Source organism: Scyliorhinus canicula, chromosome 5 (assembly GCF_902713615.1).
Source record: "Scyliorhinus canicula chromosome 5, sScyCan1.1, whole genome shotgun sequence".
NCBI lineage: Eukaryota > Metazoa > Chordata > Chondrichthyes > Carcharhiniformes > Scyliorhinidae > Scyliorhinus > Scyliorhinus canicula.
Window position 1 is genome coordinate 220,847,287 of NC_052150.1, and position 18,603 is coordinate 220,865,889.

Genomic DNA, 18,603 nt, shown 5'->3' on the forward strand with positions numbered 1-18,603 from the left:
CAGACGACCTGCTGCTGTATGTGGCGGACACGGTGGGGGGATGCCGGAGGTGATGAGGATCCTTGGGGAATTCGGGGGTTTCTCGGGGTATAAGCTGAACCTGGGCAAGAGCGAGGTGTTTGTGGTGCATCCGGGGGATCAAGAGGAGGGGATTGGTAGGCTCCCACTGAAGCAGGCAGGGAAGAGCTTCTAGGGGTCCAGGTGGCTGGGAGTTGGGGGGCCCTGCACAAGCTCAACCTCACAAGGTTGGTGGAGCAGATGGAGGAGGAGTTTAAGAGGTGGGATATGTTACCGCTGTCACTGGCAGGGAGGGTGCAGTCCGTCAAGATGACAGTGCTCCCGAGGTTTTTGTTCCTGTTCCAGTGCTTCCCCATCCTTATCCCGAAGGCCTTTTTAGGAGGGTCAACAGCAGTATCACGGGATTTGTGTGGGCGCATGGGACTCCAAGGGTTCGAAGAGTGTTCCTGGAACGAGGCAGGGATAGGGGGGGGGCTGGCGTTGCCCAACCTCTGTGGGTACTACTGGCCGGCTAACGCAGCGATGGTGCGTAAGTGGGTAATGGACGAGGAAGGGGCAGCATGGAAGAGGATGGAGGCGGCGCCTTGTGTGGGCACGAGCTTGGAGGCGCTAGTAACGGCACCGATGCCGCTCCCTCCAACAAGGTATACCACGAGCCCGGTGGTGGCAGCTACCCTCAAAATTTGGGGGCAATGGAGACGGAACAGGGGAGAAATGGGGGGCTCAATGGAGGCCCCGATACGGGGGAACCATCAGTTCGTCCCAGGGGGCATTGATGGCGGATTCCGGGACTGGCACAGGGCAGGGGTTAGGAGGTTGAGGGACCTGTTTGTGGGGGGGAGGTTCACGAGCTTGGGGGAGTTAGAGGGGAAGTTTGGGCTCCCCCCGGGGAACATGTTTAGGTACATCCAGGTGAGGGCGTTTGCCAGGCAGCAGGTGGAGGGGTTCCCCTTGCTGCCTCCACGGGGGGTGCGGGATAGGGTGCTCTCGGGGGTGTGGGTCAGAGGAGGGAAGATCTCGGACATATACCGGGTGATGCAGGAGGTAGACGAGGCCTGGGTGGAGGAACTGAAGGGTAAATGGGAAGAGGAGCTGGGTGAGGAGATTGAGGAGGGGACATGGGCGGATGCCCTGGAGAGCGTGAATTCCTCCTCTTCCTGTGCGAGGCTTAGCCTCATACAGTTCAAGGTGCTACATAGGGCTCACATGACCGGGACGAGGATGAGTAGGTTTTTCGGGGGCGAAGACAGGTGTGCTAGGTGCTCGGGGGGCCCAGCGAACCACGCCCCTATGTTTTGGGCGTGCCCAGCGTTGGGGGAGTTTTGGAAGGGGGTAGCAAAGACGGTGTCGAGGGTGGTGGGATCCAGGGTCGAGCCAGGCTGGGGATTCACAATTTTTGGGGTTGCAGTGGAGCCGGGAGTGCAGGAGGCGATAGAGGCCGGGGTCCTGGCCTTTGCGTCCCTAGTAGCCCGGCGGAGGATCTTGCTCCAGTGGAAGGATGCGAGGCCCCCAAGCGTGGAGGCCTGGATCTCGGATATGGCAGGGTTCATTAAATTGGAGAGGGTGAAATTTGCCCTGAGGGGATCAGTACAAGGGTTCTTTAGGCGGTGGCAGCCGTTTCTGGACTTCCTGGCGGAACGGTAGGGAAATAGGCCGACAGCAGCAGCAACCCGGGGTGGGGGGGGGTGGGGGTGGGGGGGGGGAGGGGGGGGGGGGTAAGGACGGGGGGGAGGGAGAACTGTACACATGGGTTTGTGGAGGGTGCTATCTCTCTCCCTTGTTCTTTTTTCTTTTTCTCTTTTCTCTGTCTTTTGGTATCTGTTTTGTTTTTTTTTGGGTTTTTTCCTTTTGTTTGAAGTTGCTCTTGCAGCTGGGGGACACTGTTTACGGGGTGTTACCACGGGTGTACGTTAATAGAGTTATGATGTTTCTATTTTGTATTTTATAAAAATTTCAATAAAAATTATTTATTAAAAAAAAGGTTTTCTTCATAAGAACTAGGAGCAGGAGTAGGCCCCCTGGCCCCTCGAGCTTGCTCCGCCATTTAATAAGATCATGGCTTATCTTCGTGTGGACTCAGCTCCACTTACCCACCCGCTCACCATAACACTTAATTCCTTTACTGTTCAAAAATCTATCTATCTTTGCCTTAAAAACATGCAACAAGGTAGCCTCAACTGCTTCACTGGGCAAGGAGTTCCACAGATTCACCACCCTTTGGGTGCAGAAGTTCCTCCTCAACTTAGTCGGACATCTGCTTCCCCTTATTTTGAGGCTACGCCCCCTAGTTCTTGTTTCACCTGCCAGTGGAAACAACCTCCCTGCTTCGATCTTCAACTGTTCCCTTCAGAATAAAGTTTTTATAATAGAAGTAGTAAAGCTTCTTGGGAGCAGTAGGGTTTATTAATTAAAATAAATAAAGATAAATAAATATAAATAAAATAAATGCCCTAAAAGATACACGTGTGATTAAGAAATGTATACCTTTTAGTTGTAGGTGGTCCTTACTTGGATAAGCACAGTAAATTGGAATACAATAATCATTATTAGTGTCACAAGTAGGTTTATATTAACACTGCAATGAAGTTACTGTGAAAATCCCCTAGTCGCCACATTCCGGCGCCTGTTCGGGTACACGGGGGAGAATTCAGAATGTCCAATTCACCTAACAGCACGTCTTTCGGGACTGGTGGGAGGAAATCCACGCAGACATGGGGAGTACGTGCAGACTCCTCACAGACGGTGACCCAAGCCGGGAATCGAACCTGGCACCCTGGCGCTGTGAAGCAACAGTTCTAACCACTGTGCCGCCGTGCTGCCCATTGAAGCAAGTGTAAATATTTATTTTGTTTCTTCCCATTTGAAATGGAGGACAGTTCTATTAATATACAAGTGATTCAACATTTTCTATAATTTATGAAACATTTGGCATGAATTAAATGTATTTAACGTTTTTCATGTGTTCATAGTAAGAAGTCTTACAACACCAGGTTAAAGTCCAACAGGTTTGTTTCAAACATGAGCTTTCGGAGCACAGCTCCTTCCTCAGGTGAACCTGTGCTCGGAAAGCTCGTGTTAGAAACAAACCTGTTGGACTTTAACCTGGTGCTGTAAGACTTCTTACTGTGCTCACCCCAGTCCAACGCCGGCACCTCCACATCATGTGTTCATGGTTAGTGAATATGCCCCAATTCAACCTTGCAGCCCATAGGAGAGCCATCCATACGGCCAACTCGCTAGCCTAGGTTGCCCATCACTGTTAAATCAATGGAGCCCTCTAACTCCTCACCATCACTGACATCAATTAGCAGAATAGAATTCCTACACAGAATACTGACCACACTGCAAGTGTATCTAATTGGCTGTAAATAATTTTGCAATGCTCTGAGATAGTGAAAGGCACTACAATACAAGTTCCCTTTCAATTGACCTCATTACTTATAAAAATCATACAGATTTAGAATAGAGGAGCTCGGTGCTCATTAAGGAGACAGGTTCAAACTCAAGAATATAAAGGTTAAAAGGCAGGAGGCTGGCTAGGAGAGCATCATTAGAACAGTCGCGACTAGAGGTAGCAAAGACATGGACGATGTTTCAATAGTTGATGAGAGTTAGGCGAGATGGAGAAGGACGATGAGTCCTGTGCTGTACTTTTCTTTGTTCTTTGTACTGAGGTTAAAGCAGGCTGCCTTGGCGATCGCACATTTTCTGGTGTCAGACTATCATGGAGGTTGTGGGTTCTTCCAGTGTGAACTCACACAGAGGGTGGAAATTATAGGGCGAGCTGTTGCCAGATCTTCACGAGACCTGGAGGTCAACAGAGCCAACTCATGCCGAGGGCGATGATTACAGAGTGGGGAGGGCTAAACAACCACAGGGCCTGTGGATTTCCAATGAGGACTCTCATACGGAAGTGGAAATTACAGAGGGGGTTGGTGTCAGAAGGAAACAGTGTGGCTTTCAAATAACTCAATCAGAGTGGGGGTATTTTAAGCACAGCATAATTTCTATATTTTAAATTACATATCTTAAGGCACGAACAAAAAAAAAGGAAAATATTCACCTTCTTCTGAACAATGCCGTATCTTAACTCAGGTAGGTCATTAAAGGTGAAACTCTGTATCTTCCATTCTTCAGCAAAGCAGGAAAAGCTGGATCCAAACAGGAGATTTTTCAACTGCTGCAAACAGAATCATAGAATGGTGACAGCACAGAAAGAGGCTATTCAGTGCATCTGGCAGCCGGCTGAAGGAACCTGTTTTAATGAGTTAAACTGCCAACTCGAAACGTGACAGATTTGAAGAAAGGTTGCTAACTGACCGACTAAAGTTCATCTGTCACATGCACGACTGTCTGATAAATCACGGCATCTAATTTAATTTTACCTCTGTGCAGTGAGGGGTACATACATTCAATGCACTTGGCAAAATAACTAGAGGGAGATGAGAATAACCTTTCTTTAAACGATGGGCTGAATGACCTACACCTGCTCCTATTTTCTATGCTTTGATGTCAAACACAGTTCTTTGATCTGAAATGGTAGCTGAATTTGATGCAGTACTAATTTTCAGAAGGAAATTGGATAAAGACTGGAAAGCGGGAAGATTTGCAGGGCTGTAGAGAAAGTGCCATGAGAGTGGGGTTAATTAGATAGCTCTGTCAAAAGAGCCCAAACAGGCAGAAAGGCCAGAATTACTTCTTCTGTTCTGTATGGTTCTACGATCCTGAACAAACAATTAAATTATTTGACATTCCTCGCTCTATTTTAACAGTAGCAACTACTGCATAAAACCAAAATAACGAGCCTGTCTTGCATGTGCAGTGGATTTCTTCTTTTTTTTTAAACTGTTTTTATTGGGTTTTCACATTTCCTAAGTTACAAATTACAAATGCGCAAAAGAGGAAAATGAAAAAGACAAACCGAAATCAGCACATATTTTCAGGCAATTGACTTCCCACCCCGCTGTGGCCATGACCTCCTTTAGTTGGCACACATCTGTTACTACCCTCAATGTGGCCAGAGTTCATATTTACACTTTAGTTTTAGTTTAAGCTTATGCTTACCCTCGGATCAGTCCCCTGTCCCTCTCGTTTATCTGTGTGCCTTCGCCGCCGCCCCCTCTGGCCCCTGGATGACAAATTTTATTTTCTCCAGCCTGAGAAATTCCACCAGGTCAGACCGCTAGTCTGCAGTTTTCGCTGGTGCTGCCGATCACCAGCCGAGCAGGATTCTCCGACGGCCTGATCAGGGAGGCAAAGGCAAAGGCGTCGGCCCCCCTCACCGTAAAGGGGCCGTCCAGTACCCAACAAGTCTGGTGCAGGCCCAGATATATGGGTGTGGTTGGCCAGGCCTCCCTGGCACCGTTCGAATTTGTCCTGCACGAACCCACTCATTTGGGTTCTGGTTAAGTGTGCTCTGTGCACCACCTTTAGCTGTGTTAGGCTCAACCCTGTGCAAGTGGAGTTGAAGTCCACCCTGTGCAGGGCTTCGATCCAGAGACCTCCCCCTATCTCCCTGCATAGTTTCTCCTACCAGTTTTTCCTTGCCTCATCCAGAGAGGAGTTTACCTCCTCCAACAATCCCCCTTACAGATCCGCACAGTTTCCCTTCTCTACATTGCGCACATGCAACAGTTCTTCCGCTAACGAGTGTGCTAGTATCTGGGGGTACGTCGTTGTTTCATTAAGGTGGAAGTTTATGACCTGAATGTATCTCAGATCGTTTCCTCTTGGTAATTGGGACCTCTCTGAGAGTTCCCCCAGGGTCACTACTTCGTCCGTGTACATGTCCTTAACTGTAAGTGTGCCCTCATCCACCTTTTGAAGGTGGTGTCTATTATTGCAGGAGTAAGCCTGTGGCTGTTGCAGATGGGGGGCATGTTGGACATTTCTGTCAGGCCAAAGTGCTGCCTTATTAGGTACCACGACCGGAACATGGCTACTAGCACTGGGCTCTGAGTGTTTGGCCGGAGGGGGGGGGGGGATGGGAGAGCAGCTGTGGCGAGGGCATGGAGGGGCGTCACTGTGCAGGAACGATCCTCCATCTTCACCCACTCTGCTCCCGGTGGGCCCCACCTCTGCAGGTCCCTTTTGACTTCCTCCATCAGACTCATCAGGTGCCATTTGTGAATCCATGTCCAGTCATGGACTACTTGGATCCCCAGGTAGCGGAATTTGGTGTTGGCTTGTTTGAACGGTAGTGCCTTCAGCTCTGTCACTCCCCGCTGTGAGATCACAGGAGAGATCTCGTTCTTGCTCCAGTTAAGCTTGTAACCCGAGAAGGCACCAAAAATCCTTGTGGAGTTTCATTAACCCTTCCATGATGGTCTGGGAATTTGAGATGTAGAGGAGCAGGTCTTCCGCGAAGAGCAAGATTCTATCCTCTCTGTTCCCCCTTTGGATACCTCTCCACCCCTTCGCCATTTTGAGGGCGATCGCCAGTGGCTCGATTACCAGAGCAAACAGCAGCGGAGATAGCAGGCATCCCTGTCTCGTTCCTCGGTGTAGATGGAAGTATTTAGAGCTGGTGGTCCGCTCACCATGGGAGCACTAACAGTAGTTTCACCCAGGAGGTGAACCCTAGTCCGAACCCAAATCAAACCCAGTGCCTCTGAGGTAGTTCCACTCGATTTTGAAGGTCTTTTCTGCATCCAGGGAGATTATCACTTCTGCTCTTCTCTCCCCAGATGGGGTCATTATCATGTTCAGCAGGCGCCTGATATTCGATGTTACTTGCCTGCCCATTAACAAAGCCTGCCTGGTCCTCCGTGACTACCTCTGCCAAGCTGCTCTCCAGATGCCTCGCCAGGGACTTTGAGTAGCAAATTGGGCCTGTAGGACCCTCACTCAATCAGGTCTTTGACCTTTTGGGTATCAGCGATATTGAGGCTTGTGCCAGTGTCGGGGCAGATGCCTCTTACTAGCAAGTTGGCGAACATCCCCCGTAGGTACGGGACCAATGCTCGTGCAGACATTTTGTAGAAGTCCGCCAGAAATCCTTCTGGCCCCAACACCTTCCCAGCCTGCATGGAGTTGATACTCTCCATGACATTTCCACGTTTTAATGGTGCTTCCATGCCCCGTCTCCTATCTTCCCCCATGACCAGCATGTCCAGTCCATCGAGGAACTGCTTCATCCATTTCCCCGGTAGAAGGTTGTGTAGGCTTCGTTGACCTTTTTTTGGCGTGGCAACTAACCCGTCCTACCCTAGGCTATTTCCCTCTTGGCTGCCTGCTTTTAACAGCTGGTGAGACAGCAGGCGGCTGGCTTTGTCTCCATGTTCATAAAAGATCCTCCCTGCACTCCGGGGTTTCCCTTTGTCGAGGGGCCAACCAAGATGGCCGCCATCATTATAATAATAATCTTTATTGTCACAAGTAGTCTTACATTAACACTGCAATGAAGTTACTGTGAAAAGACCCTAGTCGCCACATTCCGGCGCCTGTTCGGGTACACAGAGGGACAATTCAGAATGTCCAATTCACCTAACAGCACGTCTTTCGGGACTTGTGAGAGGAAACCGGAGCACATGGAGGAAACTCGGCAGGCACGGGGAAAACGTGCAGACTCCATAGAGACAGTGACCCAAGCCGGGAATCAAACCTGGTACCCTGGCGCAGTGAAGCAACAGTGCTAACCATTGTGCTACCGTGCCACCTGTACACCATGCGAATGCTCTCCTGTACTCTGGCTTTTCCTTTTGTTTGGGGGGCCCTCCAAAATGGCTGTTTTCGGTGCCCTGGTTTCCGTTGTCGTAGTGTGTGATCCGACGGAGCCCGCCTTCTGCCCCACCCTCATCGACTATCCCCCTGGGCCCGTCTGCACCCCCCCACCCTCGCCAGGCATGCTCTCCCAATCGGGAGTTGTGCCGTGGCCCTCACCTCACTCCTACTTCCCTGTGCTAGCCTGGGGATTGCTCCACACGTCTCCCGGCCATTGCATTTCTCTTCCATCCTGCGTCCTACTGCTCTCACCAACCTTGCCATCTCAGTCTCCAGTGAGGCGATCCAGTCACTCTGGTCGTTCATGCCTTCTCCAGCTCTTAGATCGTCGCCTCGTGTCTCCAGACGCTGCTCCGCCAGGTCCAGCGCTGCTTGAAGGGGAACCAGCGCCTCTGCTACTGCAACTTTCACCGTTGTCATCATTTCAGGTTTAATGGCATCTTTGAGCACTTGGGAGCTCGTGTGCTAGGAAAATGAAAATCGCTTATTGTCACGAGTAGGCTTCAAATGAAGTTACTGTGAAAAGCCCCTAGTCGCCACATTCCGGCGCCTGTTCGGGAAGGCTGTTACGGGAATCGAACCGTGCTGCTGGCCTGCTTGGTCTGCTTTCAAAGCCAGTGATTTAGCCCTGTGCTAAACAGCCCCTAACTGAGGGGACCCCCCCTCCGTTCATTTATCGGGGGGCTGGTTTAGCTCACTCAGCTAAATCGCTGGCTTTTAAAGCAGACCAAGCAGGCCAGCAGCACGGTTCGATTCCCGTACCAGCCTCCCCGGATAGGCGCCGGAATGTGGCGACTAGGGGCTTTTCACAGTAACTTCATTGAAGCCTACTCGTGACAATAAGCGATTTTCATTTTTTCATTTCATATGTTCTGGCGGCCCATCCCGTTCGGCTGTGGCTGGATGCCATCGCCTCAATCTTCCTCTCCAGACTTTTACTGGCTCTGCTGTCTTATCGGCTCCTCGGGTTGTTGCCTGGAATGCCTCCTTCATTGTGGTGGTGTTGGAGGAGAGCGGGCGGGCCTTTTTTCCTCGGCTGAGCAGTCGATTTATGGACTAAAAGTGCCCAATTTCAAGGAGGAGAACCAGATTTCCTGCGTCCACTCACCCGTCACTGGAAGTCCTTGCGGTCCGAGGCAGCCAGCCATGCCTGTTGTTAGGATGCTGGAAACAGCAACCAAACAGATAGCCAGACAGTCAGTGGCTGCTTTAGTTGATTGAGGGAGGAACAGGCTGATCACAATAGTAGACTTCCAATCAGAAATTTGGTACCTTTCAACATTCTCTCAGGACTGTACTGAAGCCCACAGTATGTTCACCGGTCCAGGAAAAGAAGCTTGTGACTGAAGTGAAGATGCTGCTAATTGAGCCAAGCGATATTCAATTTCTTTCCGCTAATATTTCCAGCAATTATTTCGAGCATGGGGGAGCTGTCATGTCACCTTCATTGAGCTATACTTCAATATTCTAGCTAAAGATGCCAGGACTCTATTTGCTTTTTTTTTTATTTCTTCGTTTCATTATCTCGGCAAGTCAGTGATATTGTCCTTCAAACTCTTTTTACCACACCCCATGCAAACCAAATTCCAGTTACCAGACAAAGAAGAAAATTACAGCACATGAACAGACCCTTCGGCCCTCCAAGCCTGCACAGACCATGCTGCCCGTCTGAACTAAAATCCCCGACCCTTCCGGGGACCATATCCCTCCATTCCCATCCTATTCATGTATTTGTCAAGACACCCCTTAAACGTCACTATCGTCCCTGCTTCCACCATCTCCTCCGGCAGCGAGTTCCAGGCACCCATTACCCTCTGTGTAAAAAACTTGCCTCGTACATCTCCTCTAAACCTTGCCGTTCGCACCTCAAACCTATGCTCCCTAGTAATTGACCCCTCTACCCTGGGAAAAAGTCTCTGATTATCCACTCTGTCTATGCCCCTCATAATTTTGTAGACCTCTATCAGGTCGCCCCTCAACCTCCGCCGTTCCAGTGAGAACAAACCAAGTTTATTCAGCTGCTCCTCATAGCTAATGCCCTCCATACCAGGCAACATACTGGAAAATCTTTTCTGTACCCTCTCCAAAGCATCCACATTCTTCTAGTAGTGTGGTGACCAGGATTGAACACTATACTCCAAGTGTGATCTAACGAAGGTTCTATACAGCTGCAACATCACTTGACAATTTTTAAACTCAATGCCCCAGCCAATGAAGGCAAGCATGCCGTATGCCTTCTTGACTATCTTCTCCACCGTGTTGCCCCTTTCAGTGACCTGTGGGCCTGTACACCTAGATCTCTCTGACTGTCAATACTCTTGAGGGTTATGTCATTTACTGTATATTTCCCATCTGTACTAGCCCTTCCAAAATGCATTACCTCACATTTGTCCAGATTAAACTCCATCTGCCATCGCTCCGCCCAAGTCTCCAACCAATCTAAATCCTGCTGTACCTTCCGACAGTCCTCATTACTATCCGCAATTCCACGAATCTTTGTGTCGTTCGCAAACTTATTAATCAGACCAGTTACATTTTCCTCCAAATCATTTATATATGTTACAAACAGCAAAAAGTCCCAGCACTGATCCCTGAGGAACACCACTAGTCACAGCTTTCCATTCAGAAACGCAACCTTCCACTGCTACTCTCTGTCTTCTACGACCGAGCCAGTTCTGTATCCATCTTGCCAGCTCACCTCTGATCCCGTGTGACTTCACCTTTTGTACCAGTCTACCATGAGGGACCTTGTCAAAAGCCATACTGAAGTCCATGGAAACAACATCTGCTGCCCTACCCTCATCAATCATCTTTGTTACTTCCTCGAAAAACTCTGAGTTAGTGAGACACGATCTCCCCTTCACAAAGCCATTCTGTCTCTCGCTAATACGTCCACTTATTTCCAAATCGGAGTAAATTCTGTCTCAAAGAATCCTCTCCAATAATTTTGCTACTATTGACATAAAGCTCACTGGCCTGTAATTTCCTGGATTATCCTTGCTACCCTTCTTAAACAAAAGAACAACATTGGCTATTCTCCAATCCTCTGGGACCTCCCCTGTAGCCAGTGAGGGTATAAAGGTTTCTGTCAAGGCCCCAGCAATTTCCTGCATGCCTCTCTCAGTATTCTGGGATATATCCCATCAGGCCCTGGGGGTTTGCCTACCTTAATGTTTTTTCAAGACCCCAATACCTCCTGCTTTTTGATCTCAATGTGACCCAGACTATCTACACATCCTTCCCCAGACTCATCATCCACCAAGTCCTCCTCTTCAGTGAATACTGAAGCAAAGTACTCATTTATTACCTCACCCATTTCCTCTGGCTCCACGCATAGATTCCATCCCCTGTCCTTGAGTGGGCCAACCCTCTTGCACTTTTATATATGCATTGAAAGCCTTGGGAATTTCTTTTATCCTACTGGCCAATGACTTTTCATGACCTTTTTTAGCCCTCCTGACTCAAGAACAAAAGGGCACAGATTTAAAGTGATTTGCAAAAGAAGCGAATGTGATGTGAGGAAAACACATCCTGACTCCTTGCTTAAGTTTCTTTCTACTTTCCTTGTCTCCCGTACTTGCTTTGTGTGTTCCCAGCCTCCTAGCCTTGACAAATGCTTCCTTTTTCCTTTTTGACTAGGCTCACAATACGTCTCGTTATCCAAGTTTCCCGAAACTTGCCATACTTATCATTCATCCTTACAGGAACGTGCCGGTCCTGAATTCCTATCCATTTACACTTGAAAGCCTTCCACATGCCAGATGTTGATATGCCTTCAAACATCTGCCCCCAATCAACATTCTTCAGTTCCTGCCTAATATTGTTGTAATTAGCCTTCCCACAATTTAGCACCTACACCTGAGGACTGCACCATCTTTATCTTTATGAAAGTTTACTGAATTGTGGTCACTGTTCCCGAACTAGGGCACTGGGATCGTGTATTTGTGAGAACCTTGCCCAATATTTTATTTGCCCAAAACCTACACTGGAAACCAGATGTTAAAAAAATCCTGGAAATTGCCAGCAGCTTGATCAGCATCAGAGAACCGGTTAATATTTCAGATGGGAGCTTACACTTTACATTATAATCTTTATTAGTGTCACAAGTAGGCTTACATTAACACTGCTATGAAGTTACTGTGAAAATCCCCCAGTCGCCACACTCCGGCGCCTGTTCGGGTACACAGAGGGAGAATTCAGAATGCCCAATTCACCTAACAGCACGTCTTTCAGGACTTGTGGGTGGAAACCGGAGCACCCGGAGGAAACCCACGCAGACACGGGGAGAACGTGCAGACTCCGCACAGACAGTGACCCAAGCTGGGAATCGAACCAGGAGCCTCCAACTGCACATCCATATCTTTAGACTTGCCATTACTGTTCGGTTGTTTGAGATATTGACTGACTTACTGTGCTTTATTCCAGTATTTGCATATTCTCAAGAGTTCTGGGCTTGTCCCTCCCCTACCACCACTACCCCCTACCAAAGTTCTGAGAGAATAATACCAACATGTCCCCCCGAGATTGAACCTGCCTCCACCACACTCCCAGGCAGTGCATTCCAGACCTTGTTTTTCTCACATCACATTTGCTTCTTTTGCAAATCACTTTAAATCTGTGCCTTCTCGTTCTTGATCCTTTTACGAGCAGGAACAGTTTTCCCTGTCTACTCTGTGCAGCCCCCTTCATGATTTTGAACATCTCCATCAAATCTCCTCACAGCCTTCTCCTCTCCAAGGAGAACAGTCCCAATCTCTCGGCTCGATCCTCATAACTGAAGTTTCTCATTCCTGGAACGACTCTTGTAAATCTCTTCTGCACTCTCTCCAATGCGTTCACATCCTTCCTATAGCGTCCATTTGGTCTAACGAGTGCCTTGTATACTGTTCAGAATGAACAGTGCTCAGGACACAACTGCAAGTGTAGCTGTTAAAGCTACAGCTGTCAGCTGTGTGACAACAACAAAATATAAATGTGCATTCATACACAAATGCAAAGATTGTCAATTATAGAATGTGCACACCACAGGGTAAATCATTGTACTGCTGAAATCAGACCTTAAGTACCTCAGAGTGATCCTCCCTAACTTAAAACTATAGTATCATCTCGTTTTCTATCCATTTAACCAATACCACTTCCATATCAAACCTTCACTTATGTAAAATACAGAGACACGCATCATGATGGATCCTCTGCTCAGGAACAGACATGCACTATACATGCATTCTAAGGGCAATGGTTCAATTTGACAACAGCAGGCACTACTTTTTCCAATACTCAACGGGTAAATCTGCCAAGGCAATAAAAGATGAAGAACCTCCCAAATCTGATGATTGTTCTCGGAGAGCTATCTGATCTCAAGGGAGATTAAAACTAGGCTCAGGCTTTCAGCTGGGGCTGAGTGAAAATTTCAGAGCTTCGGCCCAGGCATAGCCAACAATGATGGAGTGATGAAAACTGGGGATGCACAGGGGGCCAGGTCTGGAGGAGCACAGTGATCACAGGGGTTTGTAGGGGTGGAAGGGGCAAGCTTGAAAATTGAAAACAGGGATAAGAGTTTTTAAAATGGAGGTATTGCTCAACCGGGAGCCAGTGTAGGTCTACATTCACGGGACGATGGGGTTACAGGGCTTGGCACAAGTTAGGTGGCGAGCAGCAGAGCTTTGGATGACTTCAGGTTTATGGAGATTAAAAAGTGAGAGGTTAGCCAGGAATGTGAGGGCATTGAACACCATTCTGCCCAAGGGAAACATCCATCTCCCTTGAACATGAATGGTTGATGTTCAAACTTCTATAAAAGCTATCAAACCTGTACACATGGACAACTGACACTTCCCACCAATTTAAAAACAATTTCAGGAACGAACATAAAAATTGTGAATACAACCTCGCTCTGAGGGGCATCCCCATTTTACACATTGTGAAAAGTCTAAATGAAAGTGCAGGCTGCCAGATTCCACAGGTGACTGGGAAGGACAAAGCACCCATGGCAGTCCAATGAAGCCTCGGCCCTCAGGTTCATACGGGTGCAGGATTTCCAAGCACCCAGACTGCCTCTAGTTAAAGTTAAGACTGAAATACAGGTTGTGGGTTTGGTCAGGGGAGGAGTGGATACCATAGCCAGATCCTGATTTCACACGATATCTGTACACTTCAAACGACGGCGCTGGTGAGGTGATCTAGAAGAGAAACTGGGATCGATTTTCCTCAAGCTAACTCAGGGACACTGAGGCTACATTTGATAAGTGAAAAGAGTTTGCGAAGTGTATGGTGATAAATAACAGATCAATTTAAAACTTGAAAAGAATGCCAATCAAATAACTTACTACTGCAAGAGACAGGTCAATAGGTTTAGAGTCAATGTGGTGTTTACGAAGAGAACAGACAGGTAGAATCTCATCAACTTCTTCCAAATCATCATCATCAATGTCATCTGCAAAATAAAATCAGACACACTTTCAGGCTGTACACAATGATAATAAGCATGTCTCGCTAAATATATATCATGTGCTCTCAGCCCGAACAAACTCCAGAGAAGTTACACTAAACAGGCCATACTAATGCTCGATAATGACTGTTGGCAGTTAACCAGGACAAGTCACTGAGGTGGACATAATTGGGGCCTCAAAGCATTTTTGTGCATTTCTGGAGAGAGGGTTGAGTTTGGGATGGTCTCAAAAAGAAACGGACTGTTGGATTGGGATTGGGTTGGGTTGGGTTTGTTTAATGTCACGTGTACTGAGGTACAGTGAAAAGTATTTTTCTGTGAGCAGCTCAATAGATCATTAAGTACATGGGAAGAGAAGGGAATAAAAGAAAATACATAATAGTTCAACACAAGATATACAATGTAACTACACAAGCACCAGCATCAGATGACGCATACAGGGTGTAGTGTTAGTGTTAATGAGGTCAGTCCATAAGAGGGTCATTTAGGAGTCTGGTAACAGTGGGGAAGAAGCTGTTTTTGAGTCTGTTTGTGCATGTTCTCAGACTTCTGTATCTCCTGCCCGATGGAAGAAGTTGGACTGTTTGTACACAATGGCCTATTCTTGCAGCTTAAAGCTCTTCTATTCCAATGTTTGCTCGAAGAATCAATCCAACAGTTTACTTAACTTACTATCGCAACTTTACAGATGCACATTGACCCACTAAATTCTTCACATTTCATTGGATGTGTCGCTTGCTGGGCCAGCATTTATTGGCCAAGTGGCTTGCGAGACCATTTAACACCCAGGTAAGGATGGCAGGTTTCCTTTCCTAAAGGACATTAGTGATCAGATGGGGCTTTATGCCAGTCGATAATGGTTTCACGGTCATCAGTAGGCTTTTAATTCCAGATTTTTATTGAATTCAAATTTCACCATCTGCCGTGGTGGGATTACCCGCGTTCCCAGAGCATTATGCTGGATTACTCGCCCAATACAAAATGATCTTCAGTACTGATGGGTGTAACACCAGCCCTGCGGGGTTGCAGATAGAGAATAAAGGTGGAGTGTAGAGGTTGAGCTAATTGACCAGAGAGAGCAGTCAGTCCCCATTCAGCTTCACACAATATCCTTACTCCTGTACATCAATGATATCCAAACAGTCCCGATTCTATCAATTCAAGGACCACATTTATAATGGGAACGACCGACAAAAACACCATTCTGTAATCATGCTGTCCTAGCGAGTGGTAGAGCGGGGACAGAAAGGGATTAAGGGAAAAGAAAGGAAAGTGAGAGAGGGAAGGAAGGAAAAGAGAAGACAAATGGTGCACCGACATCAGATGAACTGCCGCGGTTCAAGGCAGCAGCTCACCACCACCTTCACCATATATGACATATTTATTCTCATTGGTAATTTACCTTTTCAACAGATATTCATAGATTAGAGCAATGAAGTAAACATGGTGTCTCTGTCAAAGGTCCAGTCATTTCAAAAGCAATAAATGTAAAGTCGCCATAGTCCCAGATGACCATATGGCCCCCCTTTGAGGGGGACAGCTGACTGGTGGTGATTTAACCGGAGGGTCACCACACCTCGGACGGGGAGCAAGGCCGGTACAGGAATTGAACCCGCGTTGCTGGCCTCGCTCTGTGTCACGAACAGCTGTCTAGCCCACTGAGCTAAACCGGCCCCCACAGCAATTAAAAGGGCTGGTGACAACTTGAGAACATTAAGATGTCAAAGTACAAGATAGATATAAAGAAAAGACTTTTAACATGATAAACATACAGGTAATGACAGCAAACAGCACAAGTACAAGTAATTATTTTGTCAATTTTACTAGGGACAATAATATGGTGGGCATATCATTAGAAGAAATCAAAAAAGATCCAAAGACAGTTAAAGGTAGTTACTTAGATTGCGGGGGCGAGAGGCGGTGGCAAGAGACGGGAGTGAAGGTTGAGAGGGGGAAGAAAGACGGGGGTGTGGGGGGGGAGGGGGGGGGCAGAGAGAGAGTAAGACAGGGGGCCAGAGAGAGAGTAAGACAGGAGGGGGGGGACAGAGAGAGAGTAAGACGGGAGGGGGGGGACAGAGAGAGAGTAAGACAGGAGGGGGGACAGAGAGAGTAAGACGGGGGCCAGAGAGAGAGTAAGGCGGGGGTCAGAGAGAGAGTAAGGCGGGAAGGGGGCCAGAGAGAGAGAGTAAGGCGGAGGGGGCCAGAGAGAGAGAGTAAGGCGGGGGGGCCAGAGAGAGAGAGTAAGGCGGGGGCCAGAGAGAGAGAGTAAGGCGGGGGCCAGAGAGAGAGAGTAAGGCGGAGGCCAGAGAGAGAGAGTAAGGCGGGGGCCAGAGAGAGAGAGTAAGGTGGGGGCCAGAGAGAGAGAGTAAGGCGGGGGGGCCAGAGAGAGAGAGTAAGGCGGGGGCCAGAGAGAGAGAGTAAGGCGGGGGCCAGAGAGAGAGAGTAAGGCGGAGGCCAGAGAGAGAGAGTAAGGCGGGGGCCAGAGAGAGAGAGTAAGGTGGGGGCCAGAGAGAGAGAGTAAGGCGGGGGCCAGAGAGAGAGTAAGGCGGGGGGGGCCAGAGAGAGAGAGTAAGGCGGGGGGGGCCAGAGAGAGAGTAAGGCGGGGGGCCAGAGAGAGAGAGTAAGGCGGAGGGGCCAGAGAGAGAGAGTAAGGCGGGGGCCAGAGAGAGCGAGTAAGGCGGGGGCCAGAGAGAGAGAGTAAGGTGGGGGGCCAGAGAGAGAGTAAGGCGGGGGCCAGAGAGAGAGAGAGTAAGGCGGGGGCCAGAGAGAGAGTAAGGCGGGGGCCAGAGAAAGAGTAAGGCGGGGGCCAGAGAGAGAGTAAGGCGGGGGCCAGAGAGAGAGTAAGGCGGGGGGCCAGAGAGAGAGAGTAAGGCGGGGGCCAGAGGGAGAGAGTAAGGCGGGGGCCAGAGAGAGAGAGTAAGGCGGGGGCCAGAGAGAGAGAGTAAGGCGGGGGCCAGAGAGAGAGTAAGACAGGAGGGGGGCCAGAGAGAGAGTAAGACAGGAGGGGGGCCAGAGAGAGAGTAAGACAGGAGGGGGGCCAGAGAGAGAGTAAGGCGGGGGGCCAGAGAGAGAGTAAGGCGGGGGGCCAGAGAGAGAGAGTAAGACAGGGGCCAGAGAGAGAGTAAGGCGGGGGCCAGAGAGAGAGTAAGGCGGGGGCCAGAGAGAGAGTAAGGCGGGCGGCCAGAGAGAGAGTAAGGTGGGGGCCAGAGAGAGAGTAAGGCGGGGAGCCAGAGAGAGAGTAAGGCGGGGGGGCCAGAGAGAGAGAGTAAGGCGGGGGGGCCAGAGAGAGAGAGTAAGGCGGGGGCCAGAGAGAGAGAGTAAGGCGGGGGCCAGAGAGAGAGTAAGGCGGGGGCCAGAGAGAGAGTAAGGCGGGGGCCAGAGAGAGAGTAAGGCGGGGGCCAGAGAAAGAGTAAGGCGGGGTGGCCAGAGAGAGAGTAAGGCGGGGGCCAGAGAGAGAGAGAGAGTAAGGCGGGGGCCAGAGAGAGAGTAAGACGGGAGGGGGGCCAGAGAGAGAGTAAGGCGGGGGCCAGAGAGAGAGAGTAAGGCGGGGCCCGAGAGAGAGAGAGGAAGGCGGGGCCCAGAAAGAGAGTAAGGCGGGGGCCAGAGAGAGAGTAAGGCGGGGGGGCCAGAGAGAGAGAGTAAGGCGGGGGGGCCAGAGAGCGAGAGTAAGGCGGGGGCCAGAGAGAGAGTAAGGCGGGGGCCAGAAGAGAGTAAGGCGGGGGGCCAAAGAGAGAGAGTAAGGTGGGGGCCAGAGAGAGAGTAAGGCGGGGGCCAGAGAGAGAGAGTAAGGCGGGGGGCCAGAGAGAGAGTAAGGTGGGGGCCAGAGAGAGAGAGTAAGGCGGGGGTCAGAGAGAGAGTAAGGCGGGGGCCAGAGAGAGAGTAAGGCGGGGGCCAGAGAGGGAGTAAGGCGGGGGGCCAGAGAGAGAGTAAGGCGGGGGCCAGAGAGAGAGTAAGGCGGGGGCCAGAGAGAGAGAGTAAGGCGGGGGCCAGAGAGAGAGTAAAGCGGGGGCCAGAAGAGAGTAAGGCGGGGGGCCAGAGAGAGAGAGTAAGGCGGGGGCCAGAGAGAGAGTAAGGCGGGGGCCAGAGAGAGAGAGTAAGGCGGGGGGCCAGAGAGAGAGAGTAAGGCGGGGGCCAGAGAGAGAGAGTAAGGCGGGGGCCAGAGAGAGAGTAAGGCGGGGGCCAGAGAGAGAGAGTAAAGCGGGGGCCAGAGAGAGAGTAAGGCGGGGGGCCAGAGAGAGAGTAAGGCGGGGGGCCAGAGAGAGAGTAAGGCCGGGGCCAGAGAGAGAGAGCCAGAGAGAGAGTAAGGCCGGGGCCAGAGAGAGAGAGTAAGACGTGGGCCAGAGCGAGAGAGTAAGGCGGGGGCCAGAGAGAGAGAGTAAGGCGGGGCCAAGAGAGAGTTAAGGCGGGGGCCAGAG

General features: G+C 49.8%; 1 protein-coding gene across 1 annotated transcript in view; it reads right to left on the reverse strand.

Moving 5' to 3' along the window:
• The window catches only part of mindy4 (MINDY lysine 48 deubiquitinase 4), a 189,425-nt gene that overhangs the window by 116,437 nt on the left and 54,385 nt on the right, over positions 1-18,603 (reverse strand). Inside the window, exons 4-5 of the mRNA XM_038796467.1 lie at positions 14,067-14,173; positions 4,082-4,198 (exon numbers count right to left, since the gene is read on the reverse strand). Of these exons, the coding sequence (XP_038652395.1) occupies positions 4,082-4,198; positions 14,067-14,173 (224 nt within the window). The remainder of the gene's footprint in view (positions 1-4,081; positions 4,199-14,066; positions 14,174-18,603) is intronic.